Source organism: Wyeomyia smithii, chromosome 2, assembly GCF_029784165.1.
Source record: "Wyeomyia smithii strain HCP4-BCI-WySm-NY-G18 chromosome 2, ASM2978416v1, whole genome shotgun sequence".
NCBI classification, from domain to species: domain Eukaryota; kingdom Metazoa; phylum Arthropoda; class Insecta; order Diptera; family Culicidae; genus Wyeomyia; species Wyeomyia smithii.
Window position 1 is genome coordinate 68,468,315 of NC_073695.1, and position 14,329 is coordinate 68,482,643.

At 39.8% G+C, this 14,329-nt stretch overlaps 1 protein-coding gene across 1 annotated transcript in view; it reads left to right on the plus strand.

Moving 5' to 3' along the window:
• Window positions 1-14,329, plus strand: part of LOC129725269 (uncharacterized) — a 624,604-nt gene that overhangs the window by 377,166 nt on the left and 233,109 nt on the right. The window contains exon 4 of the mRNA XM_055680865.1: window positions 3,554-3,861. Coding sequence (XP_055536840.1) covers window positions 3,554-3,861 — 308 coding nt within the window. The remainder of the gene's footprint in view (window positions 1-3,553; window positions 3,862-14,329) is intronic.

A 14,329-nucleotide genomic window follows, 5' to 3' on the forward strand; every position in this document is an offset into this window, starting at 1 on the left:
ATCTGATGAAGCTCTTATATAGGCCAAATGATGCATTCCCAATTTACTAGATCCATAACTCTGCCGACCGTGCTAGGGAAAGCGCGGTATAACGACCAATCAGAGGTCGAATTTTGTGTTTTGACAAGGCTTAAGAGTTTTCAATAGTACAATAGTTCGAATGATAAAATTGCAATTTCATGCATTTGGTAGAAATCTTAGAAGATTTTCAAATCGATTGCTGCAAAAACGAAGGAAATCCATCGAAAACTAACCGATTTATTAGCATTTGAAATTTTTCTCACTTTTTTCAGTTTTAGATTTTCATTTCACATCCCTATGTAGCCGAACTTCCTAAGAGAAGTATTCTAATTCAAAATTTAATCTTCATTAATTCATTTGTTGTCCTTATAAGGACAATTGTTCAATTTATCATAGGATGTAGTGTTTATCTTACATCACAGTGAGAAAGGTGTTTTCACATTGAAAACTAGACACGGCTTGTTGGCAAATGCATCTACCGCTAATACCACCGCTATCATACGAAAGCGCGTCGTTTCATGTGGGGAATATCAACAACGAAAAATGACGCGCGTCTAAGCATAACCCGAACTGTTTCGCCGGCTGCATCTGCATCTACCGCTGAGGCTGTCACTATACTGCTATTGGTACCAAAAGCTATTAACTATTTAAATAAGTGTTTTATTTGTTCTCAAAAGAACAATTGTTCAATTCAAAATCGGATTTACGCAATCGCATCTCTGTAATATTACCGACAATAATATTCTTCTGAACAAAATGATACAACTTTACCATTAGGCCTCTGCCATAATAGACGCGAAAAGCGACGCGAACCGATTCGTTCGGCTGTAGGTTAATGTTCAGCCATCAGTAGAGCTGTACATTAACCTACGGCCAAGCGTATCGGTTCGCGCCGCTTTTCGCGTCTACTATGGCAGGGGCCTTAGAGAAAGTTGCTGGCTGATGTATTCACTTCATGCAAGCCTGCTGCTGATGCTTCCCGCTACCACGCTGAAACAGCATTTTAGTGAAGGGAGTGTCGTTGCATCAGCTGACCCTGCTACTATCGATGCTGATATACCCGCTGCAACAGCTGCGCTCTACATAGCCATGCCACAGTTGTGGCCGCTATACGCTGGCCCAACTGCTGAGCAACTGCAACGCTATCCGCAGCCATGCCACAGTTGTGGCCGCTATCCGCTATCGATGGTACCCACCGCTCGCTCCCGCTGCTGCTAAGGGAGGACTGCTGCTAAGGGAGGACTGCTGTCGTCGCTGTTCAGAACTATTATGAGCGGCTTCGACTAAAACAGGCTCTTATATAGGAATGAAAATAGGAATGAATTATTTTACGTACGTGGCGGAATGATATAACTTGAAAAATATGTGTGACTTCATTCCGGCTCAGAGCGATCATTTGATAAGCTTCACCTCTTTTTTCAGTTTCTAAAGTTTTTCCTCAGTTTCGTAGCACGGATGCACAAAAATGATTTCTTGTCGAGCCGGACCGATAGCACTCTCATTGAAGCAACAAAATAACATGTTTTGTGTCGTGTTGTGCAGCTTGGTTGAAGAAAATGTTCCCGTCCCCGTGTCGCATGTAAGCAGATTATTGCGTTCAGTAGACAGTAGATAGTGTATCCAGCGAATAAACACCGATGGTGCTCTCACACACGCAACGGTTTTGACCCGCATCTTATTGCGGTTTGTAACATCAAGCGATTTCGTTTGCTCGCTGTTGCGTGTTGCATCATGTTGCAACTTGGCAGCTGGGAGACGACGAAATTCTGTTTATGCTGATTGATTGAATCGACTACATATTAGTTCTGCATAGTCGAACTAACTGCTTTTGTGAATGCGTTCTTACAGGGCAGTTTATTATTCAATGTCGGTTATGCTGATCGCAGCGTTTGCGCTGCCCCTACAGTGGGGAGTTTACTAAATAAAGTAAAAATTAGACAACTACAACAGAATTTGATTGCATCCCGCACAGAATGTCTGCTTGTGTTGATGCCAGAAAATTATTAACCTTCAATTATTTTTTTATTCGCCTTCAAAAAAGCATTTTGCTGTTCAAAATCGGTTGCTAATTACAACCTTTGAGCTGCCCTAACATTGGGGGAATTAAGATACACGGACAACATGCACTGTGGAAGCTATTTCACATTCAGTAAATTAGACGGGTGCGACAAATTTAAATTGCTAGGATGCAACACAGAATACTTGCTTGCGTTGACAAAAATTATTAACTTTCAATGACTTGTTTATTTGCCTTAAAAAAGGCATTTTGATTTCCGAAATTCGATTTCCTGATGGCAATCATCATGCTGCCCCAACACGGGGGGAATAATGGCTGTCTGGCGACACACGCTGAGAAAAACCGCGCTGCTCCTGAGACGTAGTGACCAACCACAGGGCTAGTGCTGCCGCTAAGGAAGGACAACTGCTGTTGTCGCTGTCTAGAACTATTATGAGCGGCTCCGGCTGAAGCAGGCTCTTATGTAGGCCAAATAGCATGTTTTCAATTGCAAGGTATATGATCCTGTCGACCGTGCTTGGGAAGCAAGCATATAACGACCAATCAGAAGTCGAATTTTTCGTTTTGACAAGGCTTGACTATTTTCAATAGTACAATAGTGTGAATAATAAAATTACAATTATCTTATTTTGGGAAAAATCTTAGAAGATTTTCCAATCTATTGCTGCAAGAACGAAGGAAATCCATCGAATACTAACCGATTTATTAGCATTTGAAATTGGACATATTTTTCTCTTTTTTCGGTTTTAGATTTTCATTTCACATCCCTATGTAGCCGAACTTCCTGAGAGAAGTATTCTACTTCAAAAAAATAAATATGGCCGTCAACTGTGCTCAGTATAGTACCGAGATGATCATCTTGTTCCTCTCATTTTTCTTTTACCTACAACTACGCTCGAAACCGTGAAACTAGTAAACTTTTAACCTTAGCGACCTATATTGCCGTTTAGGATATTTCCCGTAGCAGACCTTAAAGGATTTTATTTATCGACTGGGTAAACGGATAGACTAGACTAGTAGAAAAGGTTTTTTCTTTCTCGACAAATTTGGTCTCTTGCCAATAGGAGCAGTATTTTTGAAATGAACCTTTATTGAAGGGGAATAGGATTTCTTCAACCGTAAAATTGGTATGATGGTTCATACGTACGATGTATGCGCGTTTACCAAATTGAGCGTGGACAAAAAGAACCAACTGAACTGGTTGGTTTCTATCGATCAAAGAATTTCCGATAATGATATTTTATTACAATTGATAAAAAACTTAGCCCATTTAAACGATACGTTAACATGTTGCTGCTAGTATTCCTTGCCATCACAAAGACACTAACCAATTGTACATGACCAAAGAGAATTTACTACGGCTTTGCGAAATAGACTTCACATTTGTACCATTCGAAACTGGGAATCATTTTTCACTAACCCAATGCCGGAGACCATCAGAATCGTGTCTGTCGGCTATAAATGACGGTACTATTTCACCACTTTCATTCTTTTTTTTCTCTCTCTCTCGCACAGGATCTTCAAATTTGCCGCACCCGAGGTACAATCGTCGGAGCATCTGCTGCACGCATCCGTCCTGTCGATGGTGGAATTTGACGACGACATTTTTGCCGCCGGAAATTGCTTCGACTGGAATCAGCATCCGGCGAAGAATGGTTTGTTCTGTCCGTTTGCCTACCGGCTGCCCCCGCCCGACCAGGGGGCTTCGCTAGCGAAGGATCTCGCTGCCGAGTATCACTACTTGGGAAACACGTCGGAATGGTTTTTTCTCGCCCGGAAGAATGCCGAGAAGGTTATAGCGCGCAACGAACAATACATCAAATGTGAGTAATAGCCGGGGGATAGTTATGAGCTTATTCAGCTGCCGTTGCCCAGCCGGTTGCGTGATAAATGACAGCGAAGGATCCGGTTGACCGGTGGTTTCGTTATGGCCATTCCGTACCACCAACCGAAAGGGTGTTCGGAGTGTTTATCCTAATTGTTACCGTGGGTTTTTTTGTTTTGTTTTGCCAACATGTTTCGCCTCCATATTGCTGGTTGATGTATGGAAATTATATACGTGTTTATTTTTCCCTTGACCAGACATGTGAGAGGAAACATATGAATAACGAAGTATTTCGGGTAGAAATGTTTTCACCGACTTCGAAGCCTAGAGGAAAGTATGGTCTCCACCACCGGTGGTATAAAGGTTATATTTACCTAAATTGTTACAAACATAAACATAAAATCCTTTCCGGTTCTGTGTCGGTTTGGGTAATTCAAATAAATGTTGTGTGATCTAACTGCCATGAAAATTGGTAACAGATGTTTCACAATGATTTGAAACACCTATATTTAAACTTGTCTGAATCGTTTCGACTTATCTTTCCACTTGTCACTTCCAGTGGTTGTTTCTGAGAAGGCAGGGTGCAAAGAAATTAAAAAGAAATTATGTTCATGAGGTTATGTTTAGTGAAATGAATAACAAAATAAAAATTGTTCTATGAAACTCTGAGACTTTCCAGCGTTCTTAACATTCAGAATTTCAGCAGAAATTTCAATTCTATCACATCGAAAATCATTTAACAAACATTTTCCATAAGAAACTGTGTTGGACGTAAAAAAGTTTTTGTTAAAAAAAATATAAAGGCATGTATACTGCTGAATGTTATTCCTAATGAACCGGGAATCTTTGGGCTATATAAGATCCTGGTTCGGTTCAATCAAATCATTTTACTAGCGGACGGTGTTACGGATGGTCACACCTTAGTAGCTATTTCCGGTCAACGTATACGATTTTAGATGAATCAACAAACTGTTCTTTTCAGGACAACCAAACAATGCATTTAAAGATTTGTGGTTGTTTTCTCTCAGGTACATGTGGGGCTCTCTCGACTCAAACAAATCATTTTACTAGCGGACGGTGACACGGACGGTCACATCCAGGCCCAGATTTGAGGGGGGGGGGGGCAAATGGAGCAAATGCCCCGTGCCTCCCGATTAAAAGGCCCCCCCTAGTCCTGGGGCGACTTTTTTTTGCTCGTCACCTTCCAGAACGTTACCTCTAAATGTTTTAAAAAAAGAGGGCCTAACAAACAAAATTGCCCAGGGTCCCCCACCGTCTAAATCTGGCCCTGGTCCCATTAGCAGTCTCCAGTCGATTGGAAAATTATCTACACCTAACACAAACGGGGAACATTTTGTTACTTTGGTGCAACTTTTAATTACTTATTGGGTATTAGACCGCGCATTATACACAAAGAGTAATAACCAAGAAGTAACAAAAATTATGACGCGTGTGGCCGTCACCTTGTATGTGTTTCTGCAGGAGAACATACAGCCAAGAACCGCAATGCTTGAGTTAGCAAAACTTCACTCGTTGCATTTGTATTGATGCAACGATCAGGTTCATTTCTGTCCCCTTATTCACACATAAGAATCTCACCCGTCAATCTCAAATGTCTAATTAGAAACACCACTGTTTCGTTCCCCAGTGTTTAGTTGAAATGAAAATATGCAATAACGTGACCCCAGAGTTGCGAATGTTGTTCGGGATGAGCACGAGTTTTGTATTTTCAAACAGGTCCAAATGAGTTTCTATGAAGCACACTCATTGCGTGTTTTAGATAGCTTGCATAAAGACAAGCTGTGTTCTCCTCTGACGCAGTTTACAAATCGTGATTTGATTCCATGACACATTTGAAGTTTTGAAACCATCAACATTCTGTATGACGGGAAAAAATGCTGCTTGGCAACTCTTGTCATATTATTCCTTTATTGCGTATGCGTAAAACAACCAATACACGCACACCGGATGAATTGGAGATAGAAGAAAGGGCTTGAGTTGCGCTAACGGTTTGTCTTGCCGTGAGTTAATGTACAGCTCTAAGTAGTGCTCTACATTAACCTGCGGCAGGGGGAGTCGCCCCCGCAGCGCATGTACAATATATGCGATGGTGTTGTTTCTTGACCGGAGATGGGAAGGGAGCATTTCTCGACAGAGAAAGTTTTGCATGTGGTTGAAACGTCCATTATCACTTAGTCGTACTCCCGTAACACGTGCTTAATATGTGACAGTATGTGTTTTTGCTTGATTTGAGAGGAACTTTATTGCTTTTTGAGTAACAGATTTGTTACCTAAATAGTAATTTCACGTTATTGCTATTTAAATGATACGGAAAAACTTTGCGTGTACGCATCCGTCCAAATGCAGAAAATTGAAATACGAACTATTGTATTATTAAAAATTATCAAGCATTTTCGAAACGAAGACTGAGCTGCATGCTAGCATTAATAATTCTTTCCCTAGTACCAGGAAAACACTCTTCGTTCGTCTGCATTCGACTGAAACGAAGTCAACATGCAACACACAACAGCATTTCGTGGCTGAGAATGCGCTTTCTGGTTCCCCTCCGACACGAACAGAATTTGGTACCCCAGTGGCACAGGTACAATATTCAATTTGTATTCCAACTTCAAACAAAAGTTCAGTGTGATAGTTTTTTTTTTTTTTTTCAATAAATTCTGTTTGCAAACCGTATCAATGCGACTCTGCCGCATAATCGAGGGCAAGGAACCAAGGCGGCCCTAAGCCGCCGTGGTGTCCGATGGCCAAATCGGCCGACGACCCGCCGACGAAAACAGCGGCCTCTCACTTGCAAAAAACTGATCTGCTGGATTGCCCGGATTACTGAAGCATAGAGTGACCCTATGCTTACGTCCGAACGGGCAGTAGCGAGTAAGGACAGCATGCGTTCCGGACAATCGAGTTGGCCGGAGGCCACGAGTGTATTGTGATTCTCTTTTTTAATTTTTTTTCAATTCCATTCTTTTTTTAATATTTTTTCAATTCTATGAATCAAGTATGGAAGAGCGTTCATTAATTACGCAGAACAAATATAAAAATTTTCGATACTCTCTTCTTTTGTAATGATCCTCAAATATTTTCGCATGAGTGGCAACACTTTGTCAAATAGCTTTCCCTTCTTCTCCTCAAGCATTACGTATTTTGTGGACGTTTCCTTAACACATTTCAGCTCAAGATAAGTCGTATTTAAAATAAAGAAAAAAAAATCTTATTCCTATGATCGAATCTAAAACGATATATAATCAAGTCTATATATATTTGAGTCTATATATAATAGGGTGGGGAAAAGTGATCGATTTTCCAGAACCAAGTTTTTTTTATTCCTTTTAGGGCCCCAAACAACCCCTAACTTACCGGAAGTCGATTGGTTTTGTCTCCGTTTGGCGCATTGCATTTCAAAGTTGTATGAAAATTTATATGGGAAAACTTACTTTTTTGCATTTTTGCAGTTTAATAGTGATCTAATAATGCACTACATTATGTAAAAGTATAGTATTTTAGATGCCTAACAACTTTGCAGAAGGCACTGAAGAGCTAGGATGTCCCCAAGAAGAGCTATAGCTGTTCAAAGTTGGGTATGTCGATTTAAATGCAGAAAATCTTGTTTCCTGCCAACATTACCAATGTACCGGCGTCAGTAGGATTCCCATCAGAAATAACCTGTCGTAACGAGTTTATACACTCAGCTGGATAAAACAAACAAAGTCAGGTCAATATTCTAGTCGTAGGTATAATCTCAACGTGTTTCAGAGGTTACTTCTGGTGAAAATCTGACTAACGCCGGTACACTGGCAGTGTTGGCAGAAAAAATTGATTTGCAACATAAATTTTGACATTCTCAATTTTGAACAGCTCCAGTGTTTTTTTGGCACACCCTAGCTCTTTGATGTCATCGGCCAAGTTGTTAGGCATCAAAAAACCTACCATTTGAAGCCATGAAACGTATGGTTTGAGCCACTTTGAGCTCTTTATAATGGAAAATGCAAAAATGTTGGTTTTTCCATACAAATCTCCATATAAATTTGAAATGCAATGCGCCAAGCGGGGAGATTGTTTGGGGCTCCAAACAGAACAAAAAAAACTTGGTTCTGGCTTTCTGCTTTCAAGTTTCGTTTTTTCCATATAACGATTCCCCACCCTAATATATAATCAAGTTTGATCTATAAATAAGTTGAGTGACGTTTCGTCTATACCATGATCAGAAGAAATTTGGCATCATATTAGAAACACATGTGTTCCATGTTATCTGCATGTATATGTATTAATGTATGTTCATTAGGGTGTCCCAAAATTGCACAAGTCTGGAACCCCGGAGGCTCACCTCACCCTCCAGATGATAGAGAATAGTGTTACGAACAAACTTTTGTTCGGCGGTAGCTCTAGAAAATTATGTTTTCAACTGGCCCCGATGACTTTTCTGAAACAATCGGGTTTTCTTATGTTAAATCAAAAAAACATGTCCAGTTATTCAATTTTCCATGAAACCTAATCCTTTTATATTTTTTACAGGTTCCTTAGGGTCCAAACTGTATGGGAAAAATTCATTTCGGATTGATTATTGTCAATTTATATTCCTAAAAAAATTTCTATCGTTTGGAAAAGAGATTTTTCAAGTATACTTTGACATTCAATCAATAAAAGTGGGTTTTCAACCTAATGCTCGCACCAACTGAATACCATTAAAAGTTGGGAAATTGTATGTGGTAGTTGGGTTTTGATCAGGGATACCCAATGTGCAGATTTGTCTGCAAAACGCAGATTTTTGGAGTCCGTGTGCAGATTCTTATTGATTTGCAGATATTTGCAGTTTTTCCACAGTTTCTGCAGATTTTTGTCAGAGTCTCCTTATATTTGCGCAGATTTTCTTAAAATGTGTGCAGATTGTTACAGACTTTTGCCTGCGCGAGCGAAATTTTTTCGGATCACGGATAGATTTTTTTTCAGATTTCGAGCACATTTTTGCGGTTTTTCGAGCAGTTGCAGACATTTTTCAAAAACATCTGGCATCTCTGGTTTTGATGTTTTCCAATACTAAAGAGTTCATTTGCCGTATCATATAGTATTATAACTTCAACTAAATCTTCTGCTACTCAAAGGACCCGTTCTGCAGGGTCTCTGATAACTGTTAAGCTTCAACATTTCGATTTGGCATCAAAATAATAATCTCTTTCTATCCAGGCCTTGGGATCTTCCTAAATAAAAAAGCTTGATATAAAGCCGCAGTCTATCGAAAAAACTTTAGTGACTTCTCTGTGAGTCCACTAAGTTTTTCACAGACGAAAATTTTTTACAGTTTTTTTTTTCAGACGAAAATTTTTACCATTTTTCTCTTAGAATCATTATAAACATTTTCATCGAGAAATACCAGGCTAACATTGACCTCCGGAAGATACCACAAGTGCAGTCTGCAGACCCGGCACCGTACCGAAGTCACCGTCTGTATGCTTAACGGGGTGTCATCCATTGAGGCTCCCTTCCAGCTGGTCTCGGGGTACGATGCTGTCCTAACAAGCCAGTCGTCGTAGGTTCGAGTCTCGACTCGGAAGAGACTGTTAGTGCCAGTAGGATCATGGCGCTAGCCCCGCAATTGTCCTGTACACTTAATAGTTGGCTGCGAAGTCTGTGTATAATTAACAGAAGGTCGAGTTCCAATCGGAATGTAGCACCAAGGCTTTGCTTTTTCATTGAGGCTCCAACGGTAAAGATAAAACGGGAAAATGAAAGTAGTAACGCTGGACATAATAATAACTAATATACTGACTCTAGAGCACCAAGAATTATAATCATCATATTTTGACATAAAATAGTTTGTTGTGCTTACGAGTGTTCCATAAACATTTATATGCTGCCTCAGAGCATTACTGGGCATTTTCTTCAAAATAATACAGTTCACAGTAATTTAAGTTAGTCTACAAAGTGTACAGCTTGAATTTTCTCGTGAAGCTATAAATTTTAATGATAAACCTTGTGAGCGGGAGAGGGTTAAAATCTTAAATTTGCCAAATCCGCATATATGGTTACTAGAGGAGCTGATTTGTTCGCAAAACGCAGATTTCTGAAATTCGTATATTGGATTCTCTTTGCTTTAAAAATAGACAAAATTGTAGTTTTTCCCTTTTTTGCAGATCATTCCCCTATACACTATTTTATTTTCTTGGGCTACGTAAGAACACTCACGATGCGACACAAGACGGCACAATACTTATTATTCCTACAAAACATAAGAAGGATTTGAATTCACCTTGCTGTCCACCGGTCTCGGGCAGCGATCTTGCCCATCAGCTGGACGATGTCGGGCATCTATGTTTCTCTATATTTGCGAAAATTTACCTGAACATTTCTATCCCCTCAATTTTACTTCATATACAGGGTGACAAAAAAGTCCGGTCACTCAGGTAAATCTCAATATTTCAAAGAATAAGAAGAAAATCTGAATCTGGCTTTCATAGCTTTATTTAGTAACTCATAAAGATACTTCACAGACGATATCTCGGACTTACACCACCTTTCTCTGATCGAACCAGCTTCAGACGTCTTGGAAAGTCGTCGCAAGCGGCGCGCACGTGCACCATCGGCATCTCGTCCCAGATTTTCGTGATAACTCGCTTGGATTGCTCCAAATTTGTTATTTTATAGTTGTTCAGCTTCGACATCATGTATCCTCACACGAAATAATCCAGTGGATTCGTATTCGGAGACGACGGAGGCCATTCATTCTTCGAAATGAAATCGGTCAAGTTTTCCTCACACCACGCCTGAACAACCTTTGCGGTGTGGGATGGGGCGCCACCTTGCTGGAAGCAGTAGTAATCGTCTTCAAACAATAGTTCAGCTTGAGGCAGAACATTTTTATTTAAAACCGTGTCCAGGTAGTACGCTGCGTTGATTTTGACCCCTTTATCGATAAAAACAAGAGGCAGCTTACCTCTCTTACAAATGGCTCCCCAAACCATCACTGGAGGCTCACACTCCAAACTCGATCATTTTGGCGATTGACTGTTTGCTCCAAAACGAACAGCTTCTCGTCCGAAAAAATAATCTCGTCATCTGCGCGCCAACTGAGCAACTCCCGCGACCGTTGGTACCTCTTGTCCTTTGTAGCTTTGTACCTGTTTTTGTACGGTGTAAGTTTTAAATTCTTGCGCAGAAGCAGGCGGATTGTTTCTCGGTTCATTTCAAGCATCCTGGCCAGCTTCCGTGCAGGTTGGGCGGAATTCCGGCGAATCCGGTCTCGTATAATCTCGTATAAAATAAAACACTCAAAATGTAGTTGTAACACAAACTTTCAAATTGTGTTAACCATAATCCTCCAAAACATTATTTTGAAACGACAACTCAAATAAGAACAAAAGTTGGTGCGCCACGGATTAGCGTGCCTTATTCCATAGGCATAAAATTAATTATTTCTTGTGCAATAGTTCGGACAATTTTTTATCGTTTTTGTACATGAACAATTGTAAAGCGAAAGAATCAATTTAAACTTCAAACAATGACCATTTGGTTATTTTGTTATCATACGATCAACGTTGTGTTCAGCCGAATGTACGGCCGAATATTCATCTCACCTAATAATGGAAAAAAGGTTATTCGGTAATCGGCCGAAGGCCGAATAGTGCTATTCGGTGCATCTCTACTCTTAACTCTGCTATGGCTCACAACTCAATGTAAACAAACTGCACAGAAACGAAACTCTGCCACTTTGGGCAGCAAAGTTAACCCTTTCATTTGACATATAGATGGCACCAGAGAAATGCAACGTGTAGGCTACAGGCGACCCCAAAAAAGTGTGACCGGACTTTTTTGTCACCGTGTTGACCATTTTTTATAACGGTATCGAACTTTTATCGTATTTTTTTAACAAAATTGCTAGGAGAAGACGCTAAAGGCGCTGTCATACAAGGCGCAGTGTTTTGTGCCTTGTCACGTCACACCTTTGTTGTAGAATTTGTCACGCCTTCTACAATCAGGGCTTATTGTAGTTGTGCGAGTGAAATTTGTATGAATTTTTTTGTCTTGCTTGTCTGTTGGAGACAGAGACATGGTAGAGGGCATTGCTGTTTCAACTAGAAAAACCCCCTACGGTTGGTGCAACGAAATGGCTTGCATCGGAACAAAGAGAAAAGTTTGCCTTTGCAGGCGGTGTCCTACCGCTTTTTGTATAACGTCCGTTTTGCAGCGCCACGTGTCTGTTCCTGTAACAATCAAACATCCCGCAAGAACGACGTGCGAGTGCGAATGTAAATGAAATCGAGTGATTCCGCCGGGATGGATTTCAACGTGAAATGTTTTTTTGCAAGAATATACAATTGTAAATAGCAAAAAAAACGTAACAGTTTCATGCTGATTGAATTGAGAAAAAGTTACATGAACAGAAGTTCTATCGACGATTTCAACACATTGTTTTTGTATGGTTGTTTTTCAATTGTGGCTTCGCTCCAAGCTATTTTAAAAGGCGAAATTTATAAAACTGAATCTTTAATTCACTTAATAGTAACTCACCTCTTTAAACTACAAGCGTGCTGAAATTTTCGAACGATGTGGAAAACCATTTTTTTTTTGCAAACTAGTTTGATATAAAATATATGTATATTTTCAATCAAAATTAAGATTCGTTGAAATTTCGTTCAGACAAGGAGTCGCTACACATATGATGACACATGACTCGTTGCTTAGACAACAAATATCATCAATCCAAATTGAAACAAGTGAACATGAATCCCAACCCACCTACCATTGCAAAATAGAATAAATATTTGAAATTGTCAGCTCGTTTACTATCAGATATATATCGAATTGATAAAGGATTTGTTATTTAAATTGTGCATGTTGCTGATAGATAACTTCGGAAAAAACGCAAATAGTACTTCGATATTGTTTGCACAACGTACATTTCATTATGAAACTGTGCGTAAATTCAATCGACAAATTCACGGGAGGCAAATAAAGGCCCCAAAATTTCGAGATAGCACTCATGCTTTTTTCCAGTGGTACCAAAAACATAAACAAGATACGTGGTATAATAGCCACAAGCAGGCTTCCTGCAATAAACAAAACATGACAGCGATACCGCATGGGTCTCTGCTCAGAATCGTTCGAATTTTACTGGTTCAGGTTCGGCCCAGATCCCAAAACCCGGGATTGGATTCGAAAACAAATCGAAATTGCTTCCCCGCGCGCCAGATTGATTCCTGCCTGGCTGATCCACAGGAGCGTCGCAGTACAAAGTTAATAACCGTTTTCGCGGGCGTTTTTTTATTCGGGTTCTCTCTAATGCACCAATTTGTATTCAGCAGCTATGAAATTTAATACCGGTTTGGAGAAAGTCCCGAAAACGTGGTGGCGGCGACGACAGCAACCGTCTGCGAGAAGGGAAAACACATCCTCTTTACGTTAAATGTGTGCACGAATGTGCGTGTGTGTATGTTCAGGAGAAGAATTGCGAATTGGAATCAATAAAATATCCGCCCACGAGCCCTGTCAGCAGTGCTCAGCACCAGTTGGACGCGCTTGTCGATGTTTATATGTGTACAAAAAGGTTAATAAAAGTATTTCGATTTGCGAGCCGAATATTCCCGACATTTGGGATCAGCATGGCTTTGGCGAGTGCAGAAAGAAATAAAAATAGCACCGAATGGTGTTGATTTTGACACAAATCTTTTAAGCCGGTCCAAGATCGTAAAGTATTAGGCTGCTGAGAAATGACTTTGGATATGGTTATGTAAGCAGATGAAAAAAAAGACAAGTTTGTTTCTTCTTGAACCATAGTGGAGTAGGAATTTCGCACAGCTGTCACTCGTGAACAGCTTGCAGAGTAATATAAATTAAGACCACGTTCCAAAACACATAAAATTTCCGGGAAATTTGATTTTATGAAAGGTGGCAATTTTTTTTTTCGAACTCATCAGAACGATTTAGCTTCGATTCGGAACTCCGCATCAAAATGACAATTCGCTAGTGTATTCATGACCAAAAACTCCAATTAGCTTGACCGTTCTATTTTATTTTTTAATTATTGTTTGATTATGATCATTTCAAAATTATTGCAAACGAATGTCATTTTAATGTCTGATGTGTGATGAATATTCAAATTTCCGTATCAGCAAAAGAGCTGGAAAGCCTGGATTGCAAATTGATTTCAGAACCAATTCATCGTTTCATTTTGATCAGCGACAATCGCAACTATGTGCTATTTGGGGTGAAAATGTTCAACGAAGAAAAAGGACGGAGTATACATAATTGAATATAATGATGGTTTATTACGAGTTTTTTTTTTAGGGGGGATTTGTTAGTAGCTTAAGTACTTATGATAAATATTAGTAAATAATGAGTATGTGTGTCCAATCACAAATGGTGACTTCTCAACACTGTTAGAAATTTGTAATTTTGATTGTTAGGATTTGTTTGCTTTCGCAATTAGGACTTATCATTCGTAGGGATTTAAACCT